Source organism: Vombatus ursinus, unplaced genomic scaffold (assembly GCF_900497805.2).
Source record: "Vombatus ursinus unplaced genomic scaffold, bare-nosed wombat genome assembly UNPS02014810.1, whole genome shotgun sequence".
Classification (NCBI taxonomy): Eukaryota; Metazoa; Chordata; class Mammalia; order Diprotodontia; family Vombatidae; genus Vombatus; species Vombatus ursinus.
Window position 1 is genome coordinate 39,295,962 of NW_020954588.1, and position 22,618 is coordinate 39,318,579.

A 22,618-nucleotide genomic window follows, 5' to 3' on the forward strand; every position below is an offset into this window, starting at 1 on the left:
ATGCTTCTACGATGCCACATGTCATGAAAAGTTAAGCAATTTATTTAAGTGATGGAGATAAACAGGCTTCAAAGGCTTGAGAACTTGCTTGATTTGAACTTCACTGAAGATCTATAGATTATTACCAATTCTAGACTTAGAACATGTCTCTGAATCTTGTGAACGCAAAGCTAAATTGTATAAAACAAGTGATTTCTAAAGTGAATGGAGGCCATTCTGTATATTAAAAAAAATTGTAAGGTGTAAAAAAGTTGTAAGGTTTTTTGGATGTCATTAAATCTAATACATTTTCTTTGTCCCAAGTAATTCTCACAGCATTGTTGCTTCACCCAGGCACTGCAGCCTTGAACAATCTGAACAAAAGAAACACAGGGGAGTCCATATGTAAAGTCAGGTAACTTTAATGGATTTATTTTCATTGGAGTCATATCATTGAGGCTGAAATTTCAGTAGTCCATTGTTTTGGATACAATAATACAGCATCTGAAATTGCACAAACACAGGGATTAGGGGGGACACCTCTACAGCTAATTGGAATACACATGGGAAAGGAAGGGCCAGAGTTCCCTACCATGGTGGGACCATGCACTGCCATCCACTCTACAATGGGCTACAGCGAACAAGATGGCGTACTGACATGTTGGTTTTGCTTTTTCAAATTGTCTCTTAGAGACAAATGTAGAATAATTGTTATAAAACCCTCTGATGAGTAACAAAAGTAATCCCCAAAGTTTTATTGTTGTTCTCCTGGCCAACTTGGCTTTCAACGCACTGTCCAACGTGTCAGAGAGCCTTCTTATGAAAGTCTCAGGCACAGAGTTGTGCAACTTCCTACCCTGAACATAGGCTGATGGCCCTGAAAAGGCAGAACTACGACAAACTATTGATTCAAGTATTTAAAGTTCAGAGACCAAAAAATAATAATAATCTGTTCTCATTCTTATAAACAGAAAATGCTAAAGATCCTTCTTGATTCTGAAATCTCAACTACTGAATATTAGAAAATTGGCCCTTAGAAGATATTAGAACATTTTGAGATTGCTTCCACTGCCTAAGGATGTATGATTTCTGTTCTAATTTCTTCTAAAATTGGGCTCCATCTACTCTTAGAAAAGATCAAACCAGAAAAAAATTTGATTTTCTTTGAATTTACTCTGATTTGGTTATAATGATAAAGAATTCCTGGTCCTGATGAAAATTATCTTCAATTTCAGATTCTGGCACTATGAATCGATTGGGAAAGGGATTGGGTAATATATGTCTGGTAATTCAAAGCACTTATTAAGTGCCAGCTACATGTCAAGCATTGGCATAAAATGACATGTAATAGCATGCGGATATGGAGATAAAAGAACCTGCTAAGTCCATGCCCTCAAGGAGCTTACAGTCTACTGAATGGAAGGGACCTTGGAGGTTGCCTACTCCAACCCCCTCATTTTATAAATGAGGATAAGGGTCTAAGTGACTGCTGGGAGTTACACCTAACACTCCTTACTCCAAAGCTAGCAGCCTTTCTGTTACTTTCATGAAAATGCTTTAGATAGCCTTGGTGGTGAGCTGGCTACATGACTGGCGTCTACTAGGCAGCTGGTAAGCAAGCTCAGTGATTGTAGATCTGATACAAGAGCCCTGGGAGGAAGATTAGAATGGTTTCCAAATGAAAGACAGGCATTATTTAGTTACATTCCTAGGATGCAAAACTGGAAAGAGATCAAAGATTGCAGAGGAAGATTTGAGAAGGGCAAATGATTATCCTGGACTTAAGTAGCAATTGCCAACCATTCTTAAAAGGGGTGGGAACCCTCCGTAGCCCTCACCTTTCTTTACTCCATGGCCCTAAAGGAAGTGATATTCCTTGGACAGCTTGAAAATGCATTTTTTGCAATGATTTCCATACTTGACCAATGATAGGCCCTATTCTATGGTGCATAAAGATGAGAAAATTCAGTTTGATTAAACAAACATTTATTAAGTGCCTACTGTGTACTAGACCCTATGCTAAAACTCCTTTCTCAGACATTCACACACTGAAGCTAAAATGTCCTCGTCAAGAAAAGCATTGGTTTCCTTGGCTAACATAACGAAGCTCAAGATGCTAAGGGTAGGTCACTCACTTTGGCATATTTCAGGTAATTTTCCTACTACCAATTAGTTTCCACCTCTGTTTTCTATTAATATTTTGATCCAGTCCTATGATTTCAACAGTATAAGGAATTTGCAGTGAGGAGGTTTCCTCTACCAATGCAGATCCATAATTGCTTTTCCATTTACAGTCTTAGAGAGTTTTCTGAGGGCACTCAGAGGTTGAGTGATGTGCCCAGGGTTACTCTGACCATGCATGTCAGAGAAAGGCTTGCTCCCAGGTCTTCCTGATGATATCCCATCTCTGACTCTCTCACTTTGTATAATTGAAATAAACGATGGATATTTTAATACCGATTTATCCTATGTACAGGGGAAGTCCATAAAAGGGCCTAAAATATACAATCACAAAACTATAACAGAATTTTAAGATAATATAATTCAACCATGACATTTTGCAGAAAAGGAAACTGAGGCCCAGAAGTGCCTTGCCCAAGACCACCCAGCCAATGTCAAAGCCAGAACTCTGGAGTTCAGTCCTACTACACCATACTTGCAATTTAAAAAAGAAGGAAAAGAAAATAGAAGTCTCGTACAGATAGCAACTCTTGTTTATTTCTTTAAAATGTGTCTTGGTAATGAAGTTTAATGAGAGGGAGCAAGGCAAAGGTTTTGAAAGCAGTGGAAAGGGCCTTAGATCTGGAACCGAAGGACTTGGGTATGAACCCTGATCCCTGGTACTAACTACTTCTGGGCCACGGGAAAGACCCTTTCTCTCTCTAGATCTGTACATTTCACCTTTAAATCTACATTCCTATGATTCATCACCCAAATAAACAAAAGTAGAGAATTTGGCAAACATGCCTAACCACACATTAAACATTTTCCTCGAAAGCTACTGGACAGTATTTCTTTTAACTCCCTATATGACTAGCTTAAAACTAAAAAGTCCAAACCTCTCCTTACAAGCATAGCTGTTCAAAACAAAGGAAAGCCTGTATCATAATTCCTACAGGTGAAGGAGTTCATCCAATTCACCAAAGCCCCTTCCTCTTTTCTTTAAAACGAGGCCACAAGTCCACCATTTGCAGGGACGGGTTGGGGGCGAAGTTTGGAATTTCCATTTTCATTTTGCCATAGAAAATAAAACAAGCAGTGGCTCCTATGTTTGGTCAGGATGTGAGGCTCAATGCCAAGCCTAGAATGAGTCTGGATAACTGGACAAACCCAGTATCAGAGAAGGAGCTGGTCATTAGAAGTGGCATTCTTATTGTGCCTGTATTACTGATCCATGAGAAACCCAGGGACACACTGGTGATAAATACCATCCTGGCCTCTCATCTCACTTGCTATGTTTTGGAGCCACCTGGGAACCAAAGAAAAATGAGTCACGTAGAGCTGTTTCCATCCCTCATAGTCTTCCCATCTCTTCTTACCAGAAAATGTCTGGTAAGCGGAGGAGGGGATGGGTCTACCTAAGCATTCTTTTTCATGGTACAAGTTGACCCAAAGGAGAAAAGAGAGAAGGGGAAAGCAGTGTACTTCTGTGGAATATGGCCTCATTTGGGAATCCCCTCTTATGCTAATAACTGGCTGTGTGACCTTGGGTAAGACACAACCTCTCTGGGTCTATTTTCCTCATTTGTAAGATGAAGAGGTTGGACGAGAAGGCCCCTGAGACCCCTTCTTGTCCTAAATCTGTGATCCTATGATGGCTGTCCAGTAGGGATTCTTCCCTGGAGAGAGGGAAGCCCCTCAGAAGAACGGCTGCAGAGAGAGAAGCCAAGGAGGCTCTGCTGCCATACTCACCCCATCCCACTGCCTTCGGGGGCTGTGCCATCTAGAAGCCCCCAGGCTATGGATGGGCATGGCCAGGGCCACGTAAGTCTCCGATACGCTTCTTTGTGACAGTGCCTCCATGTATGTAGTGAGAGGCTATGCTTAATTCTGCGTTGATGCCAACAATATTCACCACATTCATGTGGACCATTAAAAGCATTTCCTTTCTGCCTTTTCTGTTGGTGATATCTTCTTTTTGGTCCAGCTTTTGCCCCCAAATCACCAGGAGGTCAAGTCATGGAAAAACTTCTTTATAAGAAAGGAGTCAATTTGCCTGTTTAACCCACTTCTAATGGCAGGATCCATTTCACATGACCTGGATACATTTTGCACACATGGGTAATGGACATTCGTGAAACTGGATGTGACATTGCAACAGAAATCATTCATTATTATTAAAAACATGTCATCATGATCGTGATTGGGGGCCCAAAGTGGGGGAATACCTCACCTTAAAGGTGAGTGGAATGGTAAACTTAACTGTTCTGACCATGTTCAAATAAGGCATGTAAAATCCACATAAATTCACTAGTGATATTTAGTTTCACATGAGACAAATTTTCATTTTGGGCATTTGCTTTCCTAAATGAAACTGACTCTCCCAAATGATTTCCTTTTGTAATCAACACGTAAACAAAGAGTTAATTCATAAATTTGTCCATTGTTCTCTCTGGATGCTGGTGTTTTGGCACATAAACATGCCCTTATATGTTCCTGGAAACTCGATGAAAACATGTTTCTGAGAAGGGGTCCGAAGTTTCCCCAGACTATCCAAGAGGTAACAGGTTGAGCTCCTGTTTTTTATCCTACACCTTTTAAAGTCTGCCGTGACTATTTCCTTGGCAAGCTGAGGGGTATATCACTACTTAAATTCAACTCTGTGGTCTCATCTTGGAATAAAATGACCGAGCTGCTCCCTCCTTCACATAATGCTGTTCCAGTAGCATGATTCTGTGGGCATCATGACAAAGCTCTAGAAAAAGGATGCTTCTAAATCTAGGAGCCGTTCACATTCAAGGGAAGTGTGAGCATACGACCATAAGGAGAATCTGCTTTTAAAGGTGATGAGTCCCAGTGACAAGTGAATGGCCACATGTCCGTGTCAGAAGGAGGTGCTGGAGAGAATCTGGCCACAGGAAACCAAGCCTGAACCATGCTCCCACACTGCTGCTCCCTCCCATGAGGAATTTCTTAATGAGGCTCTAACTGAGTCATGAGAGTCCCTTAAGGTTGATTGTGAAGAGACAGATTCACGTTCTCCTTTAAATCCTTGACTTGGATTTAGAAAGCTGACTGCACATAGGATGCTGTGGTTTCTGAACATATGGTGAGTTGTTGGGATTTTGGGGGCAGGGATGAGGATTAACTATCTAAAGAGATGCAGCCCTATAATATCATCTTACATATTCAGAAATAGGAATTTTCCATTTAAATACACAGTTCCAGGACTTCCCCATTTCATTTATGTTCAAATTATTCAATGATACCTGGAAAATCAAGGAAAGAGGGTTCCCAGAGTGGATCACATTCATAGCCATCACCACACAAAGGAAAGCGCTAGAAATCTAGTAAATTACCCAACGGATTCAGGAGCTTGCCAAAAGTACCACCAACAAAACTAAAAACCCGGCAATTTCTCTGGAAAACAGTAATGTCTTTTCTAGGATTGGGAAAAATTTACAGTTATTCTATGGTTTTAAGGCAGTGATTTCATGAGGTGGTATCTGACTCAGGGGTCAAGGGTAAACCTTGGAGTCTCAAAGACCTGGGTTCAAATCCCATCTCTGACACAGACTGGCTCTGCCATCTTGGGCAAGTCATCCAACTTCTCAATGCTCTATGCAACTCTCAAAAACCATAAATGACAAAAGAAAGGCTGATGTGTACTGATGGTGGGAGTTCTTATACTGTGAGTTCCTTAAACTCGTGAAATCATAACTAAGCTTCCCGCTCCAGACAGACAAAAAAACCAAGCATGCAGTTGAGAAAACATCCAAATCCTTTCAAGGATTAAGGATACCGTTACATCCTATATTTATCTAAGTGGTAACTACTTGGTATGGTTATCCACTTTGTAAAGAACATGTAATAACTAAACAGGCAAATTTAGATCTTCCTTTTCCTGGATAAGTCAGGGATAAAATGCCATCGTAAAACGGCAAATCCACATAGAAAGAGAACATTTTTGCTAAAAGCAACCATTTAAGAATATATGTATGGGTATTTATATTATACATGCATATATATGTGCATGTATATATGTAATACACATATATGTATAAAATCAGTGACGGGGATGGGAAGGTGTTCTTAGCTGAAAGCTAAGCTCTTTTTTGATGGTTTTGCTCATTTCATTAGTTCTCAATCTATTCTATATTATCAGTCATCTTAAGAAACTTGATTCCTTACACTGCATTTGTTAGAAAGTAGAAGCCTTTGGACTAGGGCTGAAATGATCAGGTGCTCAGTGGAAATCCTATTGTTAGAATCAAAACCGAATGCTGAAAAATGAAATGGCCATGCTTGGCCCTCAAGAATTGACACGAGCAGGAAGCTGTGAACGCTGCATATCGTTAAGCTTTTCGGACAGCCTGGTTGTGTTCGCACCGCTGTTTTTCCTTCTTCTTCTTTTATTCTCTGTTATAGAGGATGGCCCTCTTGGGGGAGGGGAAAGGAAATGTGAGTGATGGAAAAATAAAAAAAAAAGTCAATATTAAGTTTTGTTTTGTTTTAAATCCTAATGTTCTAACTCCTATTCACGGCTGGTAAGACAGTCATTTGTCACTGAGCCTGAAGAGGCAACTTTCAGGATGCTGAGTCTGGAGTGTGAGGTTGGAAGCAAAGTAGCTGATGAGCTGACAGAGCTTATACCAGTCTTGGGAACGGAGTAGCTTAGACTGGTGTGATGAGTCAATGGCTGGGGAAGTTAGAGGAAGTTCAGTTTGGGATGAGTCAAAAAGGAAAACTACTTCTGGAACCTTCCTGAAGAACTGGCCTTTAATGGCGCACGTGGGTGGGACAGAGAACAAAGTATGTTCTGTTAGCCACGAGGGCAGAATGGAAAGTGGGCTGGACCGGAGAGGCAAATGGCCTGGCTGTGAATCCCAGGGGTGCCTGTCCTTACTGTATTTATTCTGTGTATACTGGAACGAGTTTCTCCTGATAGACTGTCAGCTCTTTGAGGGCAGGTACTGCTTCCTTCTTCCCTCTGCATCACCTGGGCCTAGCACAGTAGGCACTGAATTAGTAAACGTGTGACCGTGGGCAGGTTCTATCACCTCTCTGGGCCTCAGTATCTCTATCTGCGAGATGAGGGGGTTGGACAAGAGGGACATTAAGATCCCTTTTGGCCCTCAATCTGCTCTACTTTATGGATTAGGTGACCTAATCCATAATCCTAATCCAAAGAACTGCTAAATTCTCCAGCGTGATAGTTATGGGAAGGACTTTTTTCCTTTTGGACAAATACTGTGGGGGGAGGGGGTGGTGAGGAATAAAGAAAAAATTGACCGTTACCTGTGGGTATCTTTCACCCATGGCAAAAGCTCTAGAATGGCCTGCACTCCCTCTGCTCCCTCTAATGGAGTCATGGGTGTCCTTATGCTTATTTCTAGAAAAGGACTGGATTTACCATGGTGCCCATAGGGGCCGAATGGAGGAGATACACATATACTAGAACGGTGCCATTTACAGTTCCAATGAATTAAGCGAGATCTGTTTTCAATAGGCTGGCCTCTCTGTGGCTATAGCATTACCTTCAATAAAGTTCTATAGAATGCTCTGGTGATCCTCTCACTGACAAGAACTCCTGCTCATAGCCACGACTGGCAGAGGGTCTTGGATCACCACAAGGTGTACCTTTGGTACCCATCCACTGTCTGTTGGAGAGGCTGCAGGCCATGGTAGAAAGTGCTAGAAGACCTAGGTTCAAATCCATCTCCGAAACGTACTAGCTGAGTGACCTTGGGCTAGTCCCCTCTTTCAATCTTCGTCTCCTCCCTGCTAAGAGGAGGGGTCTGGAGCAGATGATTTTCCATCCAGCTTTAATCCATGACCCCAGTCAGATAGCTCACACCAAAAGGTTAATTCTGCTTCTAAGGCATCCCCCAGAGAGGCTCTCTCTCCAACAGATGGATTGGGATATAGGACCAGTACTGAGCAGCAGCAGAACCCAGACCCCACCTTTTAGGAGTGTCAGTTATACAGAGGTGCAGGAGGAAGGCAGGTTTCTTACCTGGTCCTTCTAAAGTCTAGGCTGTGTGGCCATTCTCAGACTCCCAGGACAGACCAGAAACCATGCCTGAATTTGGCACAAATGAGGACCATGGACAGAAGTCCACCTCTAGAAAAGCCAAAAGGCTCTTTGAAAAAGCAGTGCTTTCTCCCTCTCACTCTCCCATCCTATCTCAAATGCTTTGGCAATGGGCTTGATGCGAGGGACCACCTGGGAGCCCACGGACCTGATTCCCGCACCCCTCTCCCCAGCAGCCACACCCCGGGGAGCACAGGGAGGGGGGCTCTTGGATTCATGTTACATTTCTGGGGGAGCAGCAAGGAGCCAGGAGACGCATAAGACATCTGTAAGAGCCTCCCACTCTCCCTCATCTCTGCCTGTCCGAATCTTTCTTTTCCTTCCAACATCCAGCTCAGACTTCACTCCATGCTAAGGGCTCTCTCTTCTAACATCTTTGATAGTGTGTTGTCTAGAAGAGCTCCAGAAATGGGGAACCTGCTGGATTTGGAGACAACGCCCCAAAGTTCAAATCTGCCCCTGACACCAACTACTTGTGTCTCGGTGGGCAAACTACTTAGCCTCAGTTTCCTTGTCTGTATAAGAAGAAGGCTAGATTTCTAAATCTGAGTGCCTCTGAGACTGTGACCCCCAGCCACCCCATTCCACTTATGGATAGTTCTCACTGTGAGGAAGGGTTTCCCCTCTAACCATGCCTAAATTTGCCTCTTTAGGACTTCATTCCACCTTGTGAGGCTATCATTCATCGCCAGCTTCCCCATTTCTCTTGGGGTAGCCGTGCAGAATTATTGTCATGGAAACTCAGGGGAATGATATGAGCACCAAGAGACACTGAGGAACAGGAAGAAGGGTGAGCCCTCTCCAAAGAACAAAGCTCTTGGGTACCCGACACAAAGAGCTCTGGGCAAGAGAGGAAAGTTGCCACCCGACACTCCGCCAGCTGATCAAAATGCCTGGCGAACCAAGGCAACCTGGCCACTGATGCCCCTCAAACACCCCCTGCTGAGACCTGATACCTTGGACCTTGGTGAACATGACTCCACACTCGCCCGGCTCTCTGTCTCTGCTCAGTCATGTGAAAGGGACCTGCCGAAGCCACACTACCCGATGCCTCGGTCTGCGACCCGAGCTACACCCACAGCCGGCTTGGGGACGTGTCAGCTTTGGTGGAATGCAAAGCGATGTCCAGGCCACTGCAGGGGGGAGTGACCACAGTGACCCAAGCCCAGCCAGCGGCCACATCTTCTGCATGACCCTGAGGGCAGAGGAGGAGCGGCAAAGGGGCCTTCGCTCTCAACCAAAATGAAAGAGTTTGGCTTGGGTACAATTCGCTCTGGGCCAAGGTGGCTGGGACCTACTCCGGTATCAGAAACATTAGCCCAGGATGACCCGATCAACATTTCTTATCAATCCTCTAAAGTCACTGAGACTAAAAAAAACAAAAAACTGTCTCTTAAGAGGAGCAGGAACTAACTTGGAGCTGGGGACCTTGCCAACCAAGGCCTCTTTTATCTCAGGTCTAGCACAAACACAGGGCTTCTGCAGAGGCCTCGCTCATTCTTCTCCGACTGGAGAGTGAACTTCCATGAGAACACGAGATGAGGGCGGTCCGGGGCGTCTGATGACAATGGCCTTGGCTTCTGGGCAAGCTAAGTCAACACATCAACGTGGCTGGTGCAGGGGCAGCTGGGCGGTTTTCAGTTGCTGACAGTAAAGACAGGCTGGAGCTAGGAAGCCTGGCTAGATTTAGACAAAGGCATGGAGGCAGTCACATGACGGGCAGGGTTTAGTGGAAGACGTCAATTAAGGGGCGTGGCTGAGTCAGAGGCTGCCAGTGGACTCTGTGACCTTCCCCATCCCACCCCCACAGAGGTTTCTTCCTTCTTCCCCCAAAGTCCCCAGAAAACAAAACCAAAAAAGGCAGCTGATCCTAACATTACTTAAAATCACTCTCTCGGCTGCCAGGGAACAGAACAGCCCTGGAGGTTGGAGGGTGGAGGGCTTTCCCAAGACAACCGTATCTTTCAGCCAAATCGGTTCCCCGCCAGAGTGTTTGGCGAGGTGGGTTTTTCTACCTGCCCAAGCTAACTGCTCCAAAGCAAGCTTAAGGAGTCTGAAACCTGAAGAAATTTTAAAGGGGATTAAAAGTAAACCTTCAAATTGAAAACGGGCAGCATATGCCTGTATATGCTACACATCTTCACAGATATACGTAGATGCCTATATAGATATATATTAGAAACCTGGTGAAGGAAGGTGCGAAGGAAGATGTGAGGAGCTGTCGGTCCAGCCTCCTGGGTCCTGTTGGCCGGCCCCTCCATCCTTACAGTGCTGGATACAGATTGAGGACCGTCGGGGAAGGGGCTGTCCTTGGTATTCTGGGCACAATTTTAAGGAGTTTTTGCTACTTTTCTACCACATCAAAGTAAAGCAATTTATTGAAAGTCCTTCAGTCCAGAGGGGTGCAGACCCGCAGGGCATGAGTTCACTGGTCCTCCGTTTTGCTGCTGTTTCTGAACTTCACCACCATGACGGTGATGTTGTCGGGGCAGCCTCGGTAAAAGGACTGCAATACGATGCTCTTTGCCCCAAAGTGGGGCTCGTCCAAGCGCTCCTTGATGAATCGCACTGCTTCCTCGTTGCTGAAGGCATCCCACAGGCCGTCCGACGCCAAGATCATGAACTCGGGCTGCAGCTTGTCCAGGTCAAATGTCAGGATGTCTGGGTCCGGGATGACAACATTCAGGTTTTTCAGCGGGTAATCACCCAGGGATCGAGACATAGCCAGGATGCCCTGGACCCTCCAGGAGCCATTGAAGCTGATGAAGCCACCTGAAAAACAGGGAGACCATTAGCTGGGAGCTCAGACACTTACATGGTCTTTGACTATGAGCCAGGGGCTGGCTTATATAACAGCTAGTGTTTCTACAGTGCTTTAAGGTTTTGCAAAGTCCTTTACAAGTATCACATCATTTGGTTTTCACTACAGCCCTGGGAAGTAGGTGCTATTGTTATCCTCATTTTACAGATAAGGAAACTGAGACTGATACAAATTAAGTGACTGACCCAGCCATTTGTCTGAGGCTGGATTTGAACTCAGGTCTTCCTGGCTCCAGGTTCAATACCCTAACCTCTGTAGGGCTAGGTTGTCTAAATGCTTCCTTGTCCAAAAGTATTTCCTCCCACCGAAGGCATGGCATTTGAAACAGCATCATTAGATTTTCATTCCTTTTAATTTTAAAGACTTTCCCTCTTAAACAGTCTCCTTTTAAAGTAGAAATGCACTTAGGGCATGATGCCTCAGATTAATTAGCTAACACTTTAGCTGGAAATAGTTAAGAGCTTGCCGAGAGGGAATAAACTGAAGCCAGAAAGCAGCCGGAGGCCGGCAAGCTAGGGAGGAGAGGAGGAGGGGATAAGGCGGGAGTCATACCTGAGGGCTCTCCCAGGGGATCCCAAACCCCCTAAGGAAAGAGCCACCTGAGGGACAGCTAGGTGTTGCAGTGGATAGAGCACCGGCCCTGGATTCAGGAGGACCTGAGTTCAAATCCAAACTCAGACACATAACACTTACTAGCTGTGTGACCCTGGGCAAGTCACTTAACCCCATTGCCTACCCCCCCCCCAAAAAAAAGAAAAGAGCCACCACCTCGCCGGTGAAGTGACCAAGCTTGGCCTCCGTGGTGAGAGGGGAGCTGCCGTCTTTGGCAGACTGGGCCCCATGTCCGAGGTTTGGACATACGGATTAGTTGTGTCCAACTGTTCCCCTCCCCCAGTCCACTTTCTTTTATTCTTTGGAGTGATGGGGGAGCTGGTAAAGGAACAAAAGATGAACGTGTGTGTGTGTGTGTGTGTGTGTGTGTGTGTGTGTGTGTGTACACAGCAAGACTGTGAATATACACATATTGTGTGTGCATATATATTTTATATATGTATACATATACATCTACATCTACATACATATGCATATGTACACACACACACTCCCCCTCTCCTTTCTTTTCTTTTTCTCTGGTCTCTGTCTCTGTCTCTCTCTAAAGCTTGGTACTTGGACACATGGTGCTTCTGGAGGGTCAGGCATGTTCACAAATAGCTACGGTCCAAGAGACTGTGTGACCAGGTCCAAATTCAGGGCTCCTAGAGTACAGAGGAAGGAGGGGTTGCTTCTTGAGAAGGGGGTAGGGGCGGGCTGAAAAAAGGGGGAGATCAAGGAAGGCATCCTGGAGGAGGTGGCATATGAAAAAAACAAGGAGGCCTTGGACCAGGTCTGCTGTGGAGACATGATAGGTAGGGTTTAAGAAGAGGAAATGATATCTGCAAGGCAGGGAAGAGGGGAAGCATAATGCATGTTGAGGAAATGGCAAATAACCTGGATGAAATGGAGTTTAACTCTGACCCCAAGAACCTCCATCTTGGATTGAAGAAGAGTGCTATAGCCTAGAGGGTGTTCCCAAAGTCCCAGGGCAGCTTTGGGCTTATTTGCCCTAAGACTTTTGTGGCACCCTGTCCTGGGGCATGGAAAGCTCTCTCAATGTCTATCCGTAAGAACTCCCTCTACCCTGAATCAGAAGCTTCTTAACATTGTGTTAACCAGCCATACTCTGCCTTAATGGAGTGTATTATATATCACCTGCAGCCTGCTCCAATTAGCTAACCATAACCTGTATCTGGTGAAAGCAGAAGCTTCCTGACGATGAGAATGGTTTTCCTTTCCTCCCACACATTCTTGTCTCTCACAGAACGCTGTGGTAGCACGGACGGTCAGAACAAGGGAAGCCTTTTCCTTGATTTTGCTGGGTTTATTTTTCTACATAAAACAAGCACTAAAGAAACATCAAGACGAGTTTTACAGAAGCCTATTAAATTTTCCCTAAAAACATTATGAAATTCTCCTTTTCTAGATGCTGGAAATACCTGTGGGGAGGTGAGTGATGGGCTAGGGCCAAAGGAGAAGCTGGCCTTCAGCAGGGAGAGGGATGAAAGGTGGGATGAGCCAGAGTAACTCTGGTCTGGTCTGAATCGCTGCCTCCCTGCCCACCTGGAGAGACAGGCTCTCTTGGGCCTGGGCTTCTCCTGAGATGAAGGGTTAAGACCTAGATGTGAAGGGAACAGCCTCCGTTTGACACGCAGGGAATGGACAGTGACTCAGCTGCTCAGTTCTGGAATGTTAGCTGAGAACTGCATTGTAAATGATTAGGAATTTTTCCCCCCTGAGGATTCCCAAAAAACGTTAACTGAAATCTCTTGGGGGCAGACGATGTCAGTCTGGACATCACTCTCACCATGCTGGAAATGTCTTGGATACAGAGTTGTGCGATAGTGAATGTTTAACAACCAGATCTCCAAAAACACATAATCCACTTTTTCAAAGTTTAATCTGTATCATTAACATTCTCTCTATCACTTTCTCAAATCTAGACAATCAATAAGACAATAAATCGAGCCCCAGTTTGTAGCTTTTGTCAATTTCTGAGGTGTGAATGTTCCCACTGAAAATTTAACAATCAGCTTTACAAGCTGGTACAAGCTAGCTCCAGCCCACCTCTGGATAAAGATGAATACTGTATTAAGAAACATTATTTCCGACAGACTTGAACCTAATCACAAAGCATGTTATTAGTATAAAAATATTTTTCTTAGTTTGTGAGCTTCTCTCTGTCTCTGTCAACATTCTTTGAATCCCAAGTGAACTGGGACCTACTGACTAGTCATGTGCCTTGGAGTTTTTCTTTCAGACCCCAATGGGCAGGGGGCAGCTGAAAGGGCCGGGTTCTTGTTTGTGAGTAACAGGAGCTGAGGCTGCACAGAGAGGCTGGAGCCAAAGCAAGAAGGGTCCCAGATGCCAAACTAAGACGTCCGGAGACGCCACCTGGTGCAGCGGCTGATGTTAGGCACCGTCACATTAGCTGTGGACCCTGGGCAAGTCACTTAACGTCCATTTGCCTCAGTTTCCTCAACTACAAAACGAGGATAAACTTCTCTGAGTGGTTGTGAGGATAAAAGGAGACGATATTTCTAAAGGTGATACTTTATAAACGGTAATTGTTGTCACTGTTACTACTATTAACCTGAGTTTCATCTGTAAAATGAGGCTGGACTCAGGGACCTCCACAGTCCCCTCCAGCTCAAAATCTATGAACCTTAGTTTTCTCTTCGGTAAAATGGGGATGCTAACACGGGTACTACAGGACATATGTCCTATGGTTGTGAGACAATGTTTACAAAGTGCTTTAAAGAAGCCCATGATTTTGGGGGGATGGAGCGGGTGATCTAAGTAGGCGTGATTCAGGAGGATGACCTTGTGAGTGTGTGCGTGGTGGGGCTCAGATACACGGGAAAGGAAGTGTCTGGAGTCACAGGTGGGGCGGGGGCGTCCACTGCCGGCATCGAGAAGGGCGCAGAGCTCAAAGGGACCCAATACGTCACCAGAGTTGGTTCTTCCCCAGTGACCGGAGTCCAAGTTTTGCAGGAAGCACCAAGGCGGACGTGTTGGGTGAGTTGGAAAGAGGCACAGTGAAATTAATCACCAAGACTGACCCAAGGAAAACCAAAGCGCCCAGCTCCGCTTCATGATTTCTTAATATTCATCAGAAGAGACGAGAGTCGGATCCATGCCGATCGGCTCAAAATACAGTAACTCACCATCTTGTCAGGTTTTTCCCCCTTAAGCCGCCCGTCCTGTGCCAGTTCCTGAATGCAGAGATATATGGAAGTAAAGCTCAACTATGTTCTTTCAATGAAATTTATCCATCTCTGTTTCCTATCCGGAAGAGCCTTCAAAAAGGTCTCGAGAGGCAAGATTGATGAAAAGGATTTTTCCAGCGAGGCATCGAAGGAGAAAACAACGTGCGTGACTGCACGGAGTTTCTGAGGGCTCTCATCTCTCTAACTAATTACATTAATAGATTTGCACGGAGTCCAGTCCCCAGGGAATTTCTCCCCCAATCCCTGTCCCAAAAGCTCTAATAATTTCTCTTCTCGCTCTACCAACTGTTTCATGGGAGCACCTCAAGTCACAGGATTGTAGGATTTAGAGCCTTGGTAGTTCGGCTGGTCCAACCCCTTCATTGTAGATAAGGCCCCCAGGAAGGGAAATGAGTTGTCCAAGGTCACACAACTACGTCGGCAGCCGTCTGGACTAGAGTGCACGTCCTCTGCCTCCCCATCCCGCACCACAGCTCCGTGGTCAGTCCTTTCAGGCTATTTAAACCAGTGTGTTCTGGGAAACCACGGGGGGCTCTGAGACCCTCTCAAGGGACCCATGAGATAAAAGCTACTTTCATTATCATAGTAAGATATTTTAATTTCAGATACACTAAATATTGATAAATATAGCCCATATAAACAAAAGCTTTGGAGGGGGGGCTCAGTAATTTTTAAGAGTGCAAATGGTTCCAGAGACCAAAATATTTAAGAACAGTTGATCTAAGCCACCCTATCGTTAGTCTAAAAATCAGAGATTATTTTGTGTGTGTGTGTGTGTGTGTGTTTGTGTGTGTGTGTGTGTGTGTGTGTGTAGGGAGAAATCTAAGAGAAGAGACTTAATTTAATGAGAGAGGCCACTCATAGATGAGGAATGCCCAAACACCTTGTGACCCCAAGGCACCACTGATGATAGCCATAAAAGACAAGGAATGGAGGGGTCAGCCAGAAACAGCTGGCAGATGAAGTAGAGAAATTATTAAAGCTTTTGGGACTGGGGGCCTCAGCATAAGGATAGCAACATAACTTTTTTAGGGAGAGAAACTGTCAGAAAGCCAGTCCCTCCCTCCCTCCCTCCTTTCCTTCCTTCCTTCCTCCCTCCTGTCTTTCCCTCCTTCCCTCTTCCCTTCCTTCCTCCCTCCTCTTTTCTTCCTTCCCTCCTTCCTTCCTTTCTCCCTCCTTCTTTTCCTTCTCTTTCCTTCCTTCTCTCTCTCCTTCCTTTCCTTTTCTTCTTTTTAAGGAGCCCCAGCAGGTCAGTGTGAGAGGATGTCAATGTGTCCCTTGAGAAGAGATGCGGTCTTGTCTGCCTGGGAAAGATCCCCGGCAGCAGCAGCAGGTGTACTGAGATAGCGGGTAACCCATCAAAGCAAAGACAGATAGAATGGGGGTGGGGGGTGGGCTATGCTTGTAAGAGTCCTAGAAGGCCATTAGAACCACGGGCCAGCTTAGCATATCCTTGAAGGTTCAGTCGGTGATCAGTTCATGAATCGAGAAGCTTTGATTATGCACCTGCTATGTGCCAGGCACTCTGCCAGGTGCTGGGGACAGAGACAGAGTACTTGCTGTCAGAGAATTATATTCTATGGGGGAGATATATGTGTCCATACAAAAGTATAGAGGCGGGGAAGGGATCAGGGAAGGCTTCCCGGAGAAGGTGGCATCCCAGCACCGAGCACCATGGGTGCTTAACGAAGGCCTGATGACTCTGGCTTCTCCTATGTGAAGTGAAGTTTGGCCTGGGTGATCTCTAAGGCCCTTCCGGCACTCAGTCTCTGATTTTATGACCTCTGGCCTGGAGGGGACCTGTGACTGGCTCCCGGAAGGAAGGCTAGGCCAGCCAAACACACTCTTTCAGGTCCTATCAAACTAGTGAGTGTGTGTGCGTGCACATCCACGTGCACAGAGGGGCTGTGAGCTGCAGGGTCCAAGTGCAGACCGCCCCCAAGGAAGATTTCCAGAGCAGAAGCCGTAGGTGCAACTGCGATGGGCTGCTGGAACCCCTGCCCTCCCCTCTCCCCTCCCAAAAGAAAGGGGTCTGCCTTGGGATGTCCAGGCCCTTCATCTCAGGTGGGGCTGGTAACTAGCAGAAACTGGCTGGCCTTGAGGCAGAGGGCAAACACCACCACCAACCCAGGGGAGATTTTGGGAGGGAGACGGCTCAGCAGGCAGAGCGCCGGACTGGGAGCCAGGGAGAGGAGTTCAAATCCTGCCACTTACTAGTCAGGGAGCCCAGCAAGTCACTTAATCCCTCTCAGACTCAGTTTCCTAATTTGCAAAATGAAGATAACTCTATCTACTTCCATAGTCACGGTGAGACTTCACTGAGACGATATCTGTAAGGCCGAAAGCACAGCACGAATGCTAGTGTTTGTATTAAAAGACCCTCAGTGGCTGAGGAAGCCCGAGCTGCTCCTGGGGCCTTGCGATGACACAGAGAGGGAGGATTTGAACCCGGGTCTTCTGACTCCAGCCCTCTAATAGCCCTCTACATATATATTGGCTAAAGACCTAACTTCTAATGGCTTAATTAATTATAGCCTTGCTTCTTATAACAGAGAAATAGAATAATAAAGAGTAATATATTTATGTAGGCATTTTTATTTTAAAGTGTTTCCCCCTCTCACTGAGCCTGTGAAATAGGTAGTGACAATATTATTATCTCCATTTTGAAGATGAGGAAACTGATGTGAAGAGGAGTCAAGTGACCGGTCCATGGTCACACAGCCAGCAAAGGTCAGAATTGAGTCTTAGGCTTAGGTCTCCCAACTTGAAGACTGCTGCTCAATCCATTGAATCATACCGATTCCTAGGCACACAAAATATATATTGTGGGGGAGGGGACAGAAAGAAGTGTGTGTATGATGGGGTGGAGGGTGCTGGTAGGTAAATGTTTAACAACCAGCCCCCCCCCAAGTGCACATGACATACTTTTAAGTTTAATCTGCATTATTACCATTTTCTCAAGTCTAGACAAGCAAGTGTTTGCTGGTTTCTAAGGTCTAAATCCTCACTTCAAAATTTAACAACCAGCTTGCAAACCAGTGTCAACTGGCTCCAGTGCACATGTATGAACTCAGTCCTCAGTAACTCAGGCTGGTCTATGTATAAATAGGCCAGGATGCTGTAAACGGGAGTCAAGATGTCAGGCCCAGGTGGGCTAGCTCACACAGGACATGGGCTACTCTCTGAATTGTAAGTAAGGAGTGAGCCTCCACTCTCAGCATGGTGGGACGAAGAGAAGACATGAGAGGCATGCTGGATAAAGTGCTGGACTTGGCAACAGGACAATCCGGATTCAGATTCTGCCCTACATACCTGCTGGCCCTGGGACTCTAGGCAAGTCACTTGATGTCTCTGTACCTTGGTTTCCTTGTCTGTAAAATGCATGAGCTAGCCTCATGTCCTCTAAGGCACTTGGCAGCTCTAAGTCAAGGCGCTCTGCTACGGCTACCTGCGTGACTGTGTACAGAGCGTTAAATCTGTCAGGGAATCAGTTTCCCAATCTGTAAAACTAAAGGTGGTTGGAACCTGCAAAATAAGGAGGTGGGACTAGACCTCAACCACCCTTCCAGCCCTAAATCCTATGAAATATGTCTTGGACGCTGCTTTTCCTTCATTGTTTTACTGGGTTTTTTCTCTTTTCTGTAGGAATGAAAACATCTTCCCCAAATCCTCTAGTGGCCTCTGTGGTTCTTCTCAGAGTTTAACCATCTCTCGGCCAATCCTGAAATACCTCAAGCCCCCACGGCCTCCCAGGTGGCCCTGGCTCAGGACAACTGGAGAGGTGACCTCAAGAAGCCCTGTTGAGATTAAAAAAAAAAAGACTCAAAAAACCAACAAACCCACAGACTTCTCATGAAATAATTCAGAGATAAACACAAGGGGTGATACTGAGAACATGTACAAAAATAAAACAAACAGAACAAAATAAACATACTTAGGAAAATCCCACAGACAAACCAAATAATTTTATCTAAGAGTTTTCGTAAACGCGATTAAAGCTAACTTTCAAATAGACTGCTGGCAAGTTGTGGGTCTACCATCTGGAAAAACTGAACCCAGGTGTTCACTCCCTCACAGCTCCTGTCGCTACCGGTTTTTGTAGGAGAATTCAAAATTCAGAAAGTTTGTTGCTTTCCACACGTGTATAAATAAAGCTGGGACAATGGCCAGCTGCATGGAGAATAATCTGTTTGCCCTCTTTATTTGGCTTTTTTCTGGCCTGGATTTACTCGCGCACCGATTCAAAAAGGATCCTGGGGGCCGAGAATTAGTGGTTTCTCAGGGGTCCTTTGTGAGAGACCTCTGAGGCATGGGTTTTGGGAGAGAGGATCTCTGTAAGTAGTTAAGTGGGAGTTAGAAGACATTTTTGCCCCTAAGTCAGAGAGCTGTTGGGGACGTCAGACTGCAATGTACCAGTTAAGAAGGTGGATTTAGTTTTAACCCAGGTGCGCTCTGCTTGGACGCTGTTTGGTGGCTCACAGGCACCTTCCCTACGTGCGCTTCCACTCCTAATCACACCCGCTCTCCCTACGTGTGCCCTTCACTACATGCTTTCTTCCACCTATGTCGCAGCCACATGTATTTCTCATGTGCTGTGTTAGTCACATGCATTTTCTGTCTATGTGAATGCCCCCTTTCCTATGCATTGTCCAGTTTCTCCATGGATGGTCTGTGAATTTAAAGAAAAAGTGCCCCAGATTTATTAGGGTGGGGGATGCTCAACTGCAACTTATCCTGCTGTTGCACTGAATGATTTTTACTTGGCTGAATGATATTCTTTGTCTGACTAATAAAAGAAAATGTGGCTGGGGGCTTGTGAGCTATGTTTTTGAGTGGATGAATAGTCACTGGGTACCCTGAACCCAGGCAGATTTTCTAGGGGGCCCACATATGAGAAGGGTATCCCAGGTGCTACATTTTTGTAAAGAGGAATAGGATAGTGGTGCTGAGAAAGGTTGGAAATCAGTCACATTTGCAAAGAGAGACCTGGATGTTAGGATGACACTTCAGAGAGTACTCTCCTCTGTTTATATGGAAGGTGCCTCCTGCATTGCAGCTGCTGGACACTCTCCCCCTCCCCCCCCTTTCCCCCTCCCTTTCCCTCTCCCCCCCCCATGTTTTTGGTTTGTTACCTCACACTTACTTTCCAACAAGCCCAAATTTCATTTTTATCTCTGTATCCTGAGGGCCCAGGGCATAGTGTCCTATACTGAGCAGGGACTTAATAAATACTTGTTGGATTAGATAGGAAGAACAGTTACACAAAGCCCGTGCGTATGATGTTATACCCACAGATTCTGGCAAACTCTTAGGAGCAGGCAGCTTTTGCCTTCATCAGCAACAGCAGCCCCGCTCTCTTCTTGTGCAGTCCATTAGTCAATCAAGGTTAGAGACGGCCACGGGTCCAGTGAAGGACCTAAACTCTCTACAGAGAACCTGACCAAGCTTTTCATCAAAATTCTTCCTGCTTTCAGGCAGCAGCTGAAGCAGGATTTTAAGTTGAAATAAAAGGCTTTGGGGCTCAGCACTCTCATGTGCTCCTTTGAAAACTCGTGTTTATTAGGCTCTCAATTAGAGGCAGATTGTAGGAAGCTTTGAGTCCATCGATGGCTTAACCCAAACTGCACAGGGAGGATCCTGGTCAAGTCTCAGACTAAGGACCCAGAGGTCACCGGATGTCAAAGAGAGCAAACGGAACGTGGATAGGAGGAGCACTGGTGAGCTGCCCAGGGTGTTAAGCGGAATGTAAGGTGCTACGCAAACAAACAGGAGTGAGGGTCAGAAAGTCTTCATTCTACTAGAGCATAAATCAGCCCTCATGAAAATGTCATTAAGTGCCATGGAAAGTGCCTGCTTTGAGAGGACTTCAATATCTGCAGGTCAAGAATTGAAAACCATGTTCTTACTCCTGAGCTAATTTCAGTTGTGGCCCTGTGAAGTGGGGAGGGGGGAAGAGAGGGAGGAAAAGGGTGAGAGAGAGAAGAAACAGAGAGACACAGAGAGAGAGAGACAGAGACAGAGAGAAAGACAGAGACAGAGACAGATAGACTGAGAGAAGAGAAAGAGAGATGGAGACAGAGAGACAGAGACAGACAGACTGAGAGGAGAGAGAGAGCGCGCATTTGGGTTCAGAGCCTGACTTTGAATCCAGACAATGTTACTGCCTCTGTGACCCCCAGTGCCACCCTTTTCTCTTCTGTAAAATAAGTGGGTGAGATCGTATCATACCTTTCAAGCTGGAAAGGACCAAAGAATGTTCCCAAAAAATGTTCCCGGGCTGTCTGTCTCCCACATTTAGAACTCTCATCCTCAGCTCTCGGCTTCCTTGGAACCCTGGCTAAGATCCCACCTTCTCTCTCCCTTAAGCAAGTGCCCTCCCTCTGTGATTACCTCCACTGAACCCTGTATATCATCTTGAGTGCACAGAACTGCTTGCATGTGGCCTCCCCCATCAGACTATGAGTGCCTCAAGGGCTCTTTGTACCCCCAGCACAAGCACAAGGCCTAGCACACAGTGAGCACTTAATAAATGCTTGTTGACTCGGCATTTTACAGATGGGGAAACTGAGGCCCAGGGAAATTAGGTACTCACTGGCGCTTGACCTCAGGTCCTTGCATGGTGTTTCAGCCCTCTCTCCTCTGCACCATCTCTCTCTCTCTCTCTCTCTTTCTCTCTCTCTCTCTCTCTCGCTCTCTCTCTGTTTCCCCTCTCTCTCACCCTTTCCCTCCTTCTCTTCCCCGCCTCTCCACTGCACAGGGCCACAACTGAAATTGCCTCAGGAGTAAGGACATAGTTTTCAGTTCTCGGCCTGCAGAAATGGAAGTCCTTTCCAACCCCTTTTCTATCACAGACCCTTTGGCCGTAGTCTGGTACAGCCAAAGGACCCTATCACAGACCTGTGTTTGCTGCCTGTATACATATAGTGGGGAGCATGCAAACAATTTTTCATAGATAGGGGTGCGCAATAAAAAATGTTTGGAGGCTAATGCCTAATACCAATGGAATAATAATAAAATTAACAGGTAGCTATTATTTATACTACAGCACTTTGGGTCCTATAGGTTTGTTAAGCACTTTACAGCTGGTGGTGGTGCAGTAAGCTAAATGCCAGGCCTGGAGTCAGTAGCTCCTGAGTTCAGATCCTACCTCAGACACTTACTAGCTGTGTGACCCTGGGCAAGTCACTTAACCTCTGTTTGCCTCAGTTTTCTCATCTGTAAAATGAGCTGGAGAAGGAAACGGCCAACCACTCCTGTATCAAATGGGGCCATGAAGAGTCAGACGTTATTGAACAACAACAATAGGGTTGTTGTGAGGATCAAATGGAATAATAATGTTAAAACACTTAGCACAGTTCCTGGTCCATAATAAGCACTATGTAAATGCTGGCCATTGTTATTATTACTATCACTGCCAGTACCACCATCACCATGACTACTACTACTACTCCTACTCTACTATGTATATTATCTTGTTTGATTCTCACAGAAACCTTGGGAGATAAGTGCTATTATTATCTCTGTTGTAAAAACAAGGCAATAGTCTGAGAGAGGCTAAGTGACTTGCCCCCAGAACACAACCAGTGAATGTCTGAGGCAGGATTTGAACTTGGGTCTCACTGTCTCACACATCCAGTACTCAATCTGCTATTCCATCGAGCAGCCTCAGAATCAATGGTCCAGTCACAAACTCACAATTTTAGGTCTCGGTCCCTACTGACGACGGCTCTTGCTGGGTCG

General features: G+C 45.7%; 1 protein-coding gene across 2 annotated transcripts in view; it reads right to left on the reverse strand.

Annotated features, from left to right (window-relative positions):
* Nucleotides 1–368: 368 nt before the first annotated feature.
* PPM1L (protein phosphatase, Mg2+/Mn2+ dependent 1L) overlaps nucleotides 369–22,618 on the reverse strand; it is a 308,025-nt gene continuing 285,775 nt past the window's right edge. For both annotated transcript variants that reach the window (XM_027875764.1, XM_027875765.1), the window contains one exon: nucleotides 369–11,005. In XM_027875764.1, coding sequence (XP_027731565.1) covers nucleotides 10,659–11,005 — 347 coding nt within the window. In that variant the 3' untranslated portion in view covers nucleotides 369–10,658. The remainder of the gene's footprint in view (nucleotides 11,006–22,618) is intronic.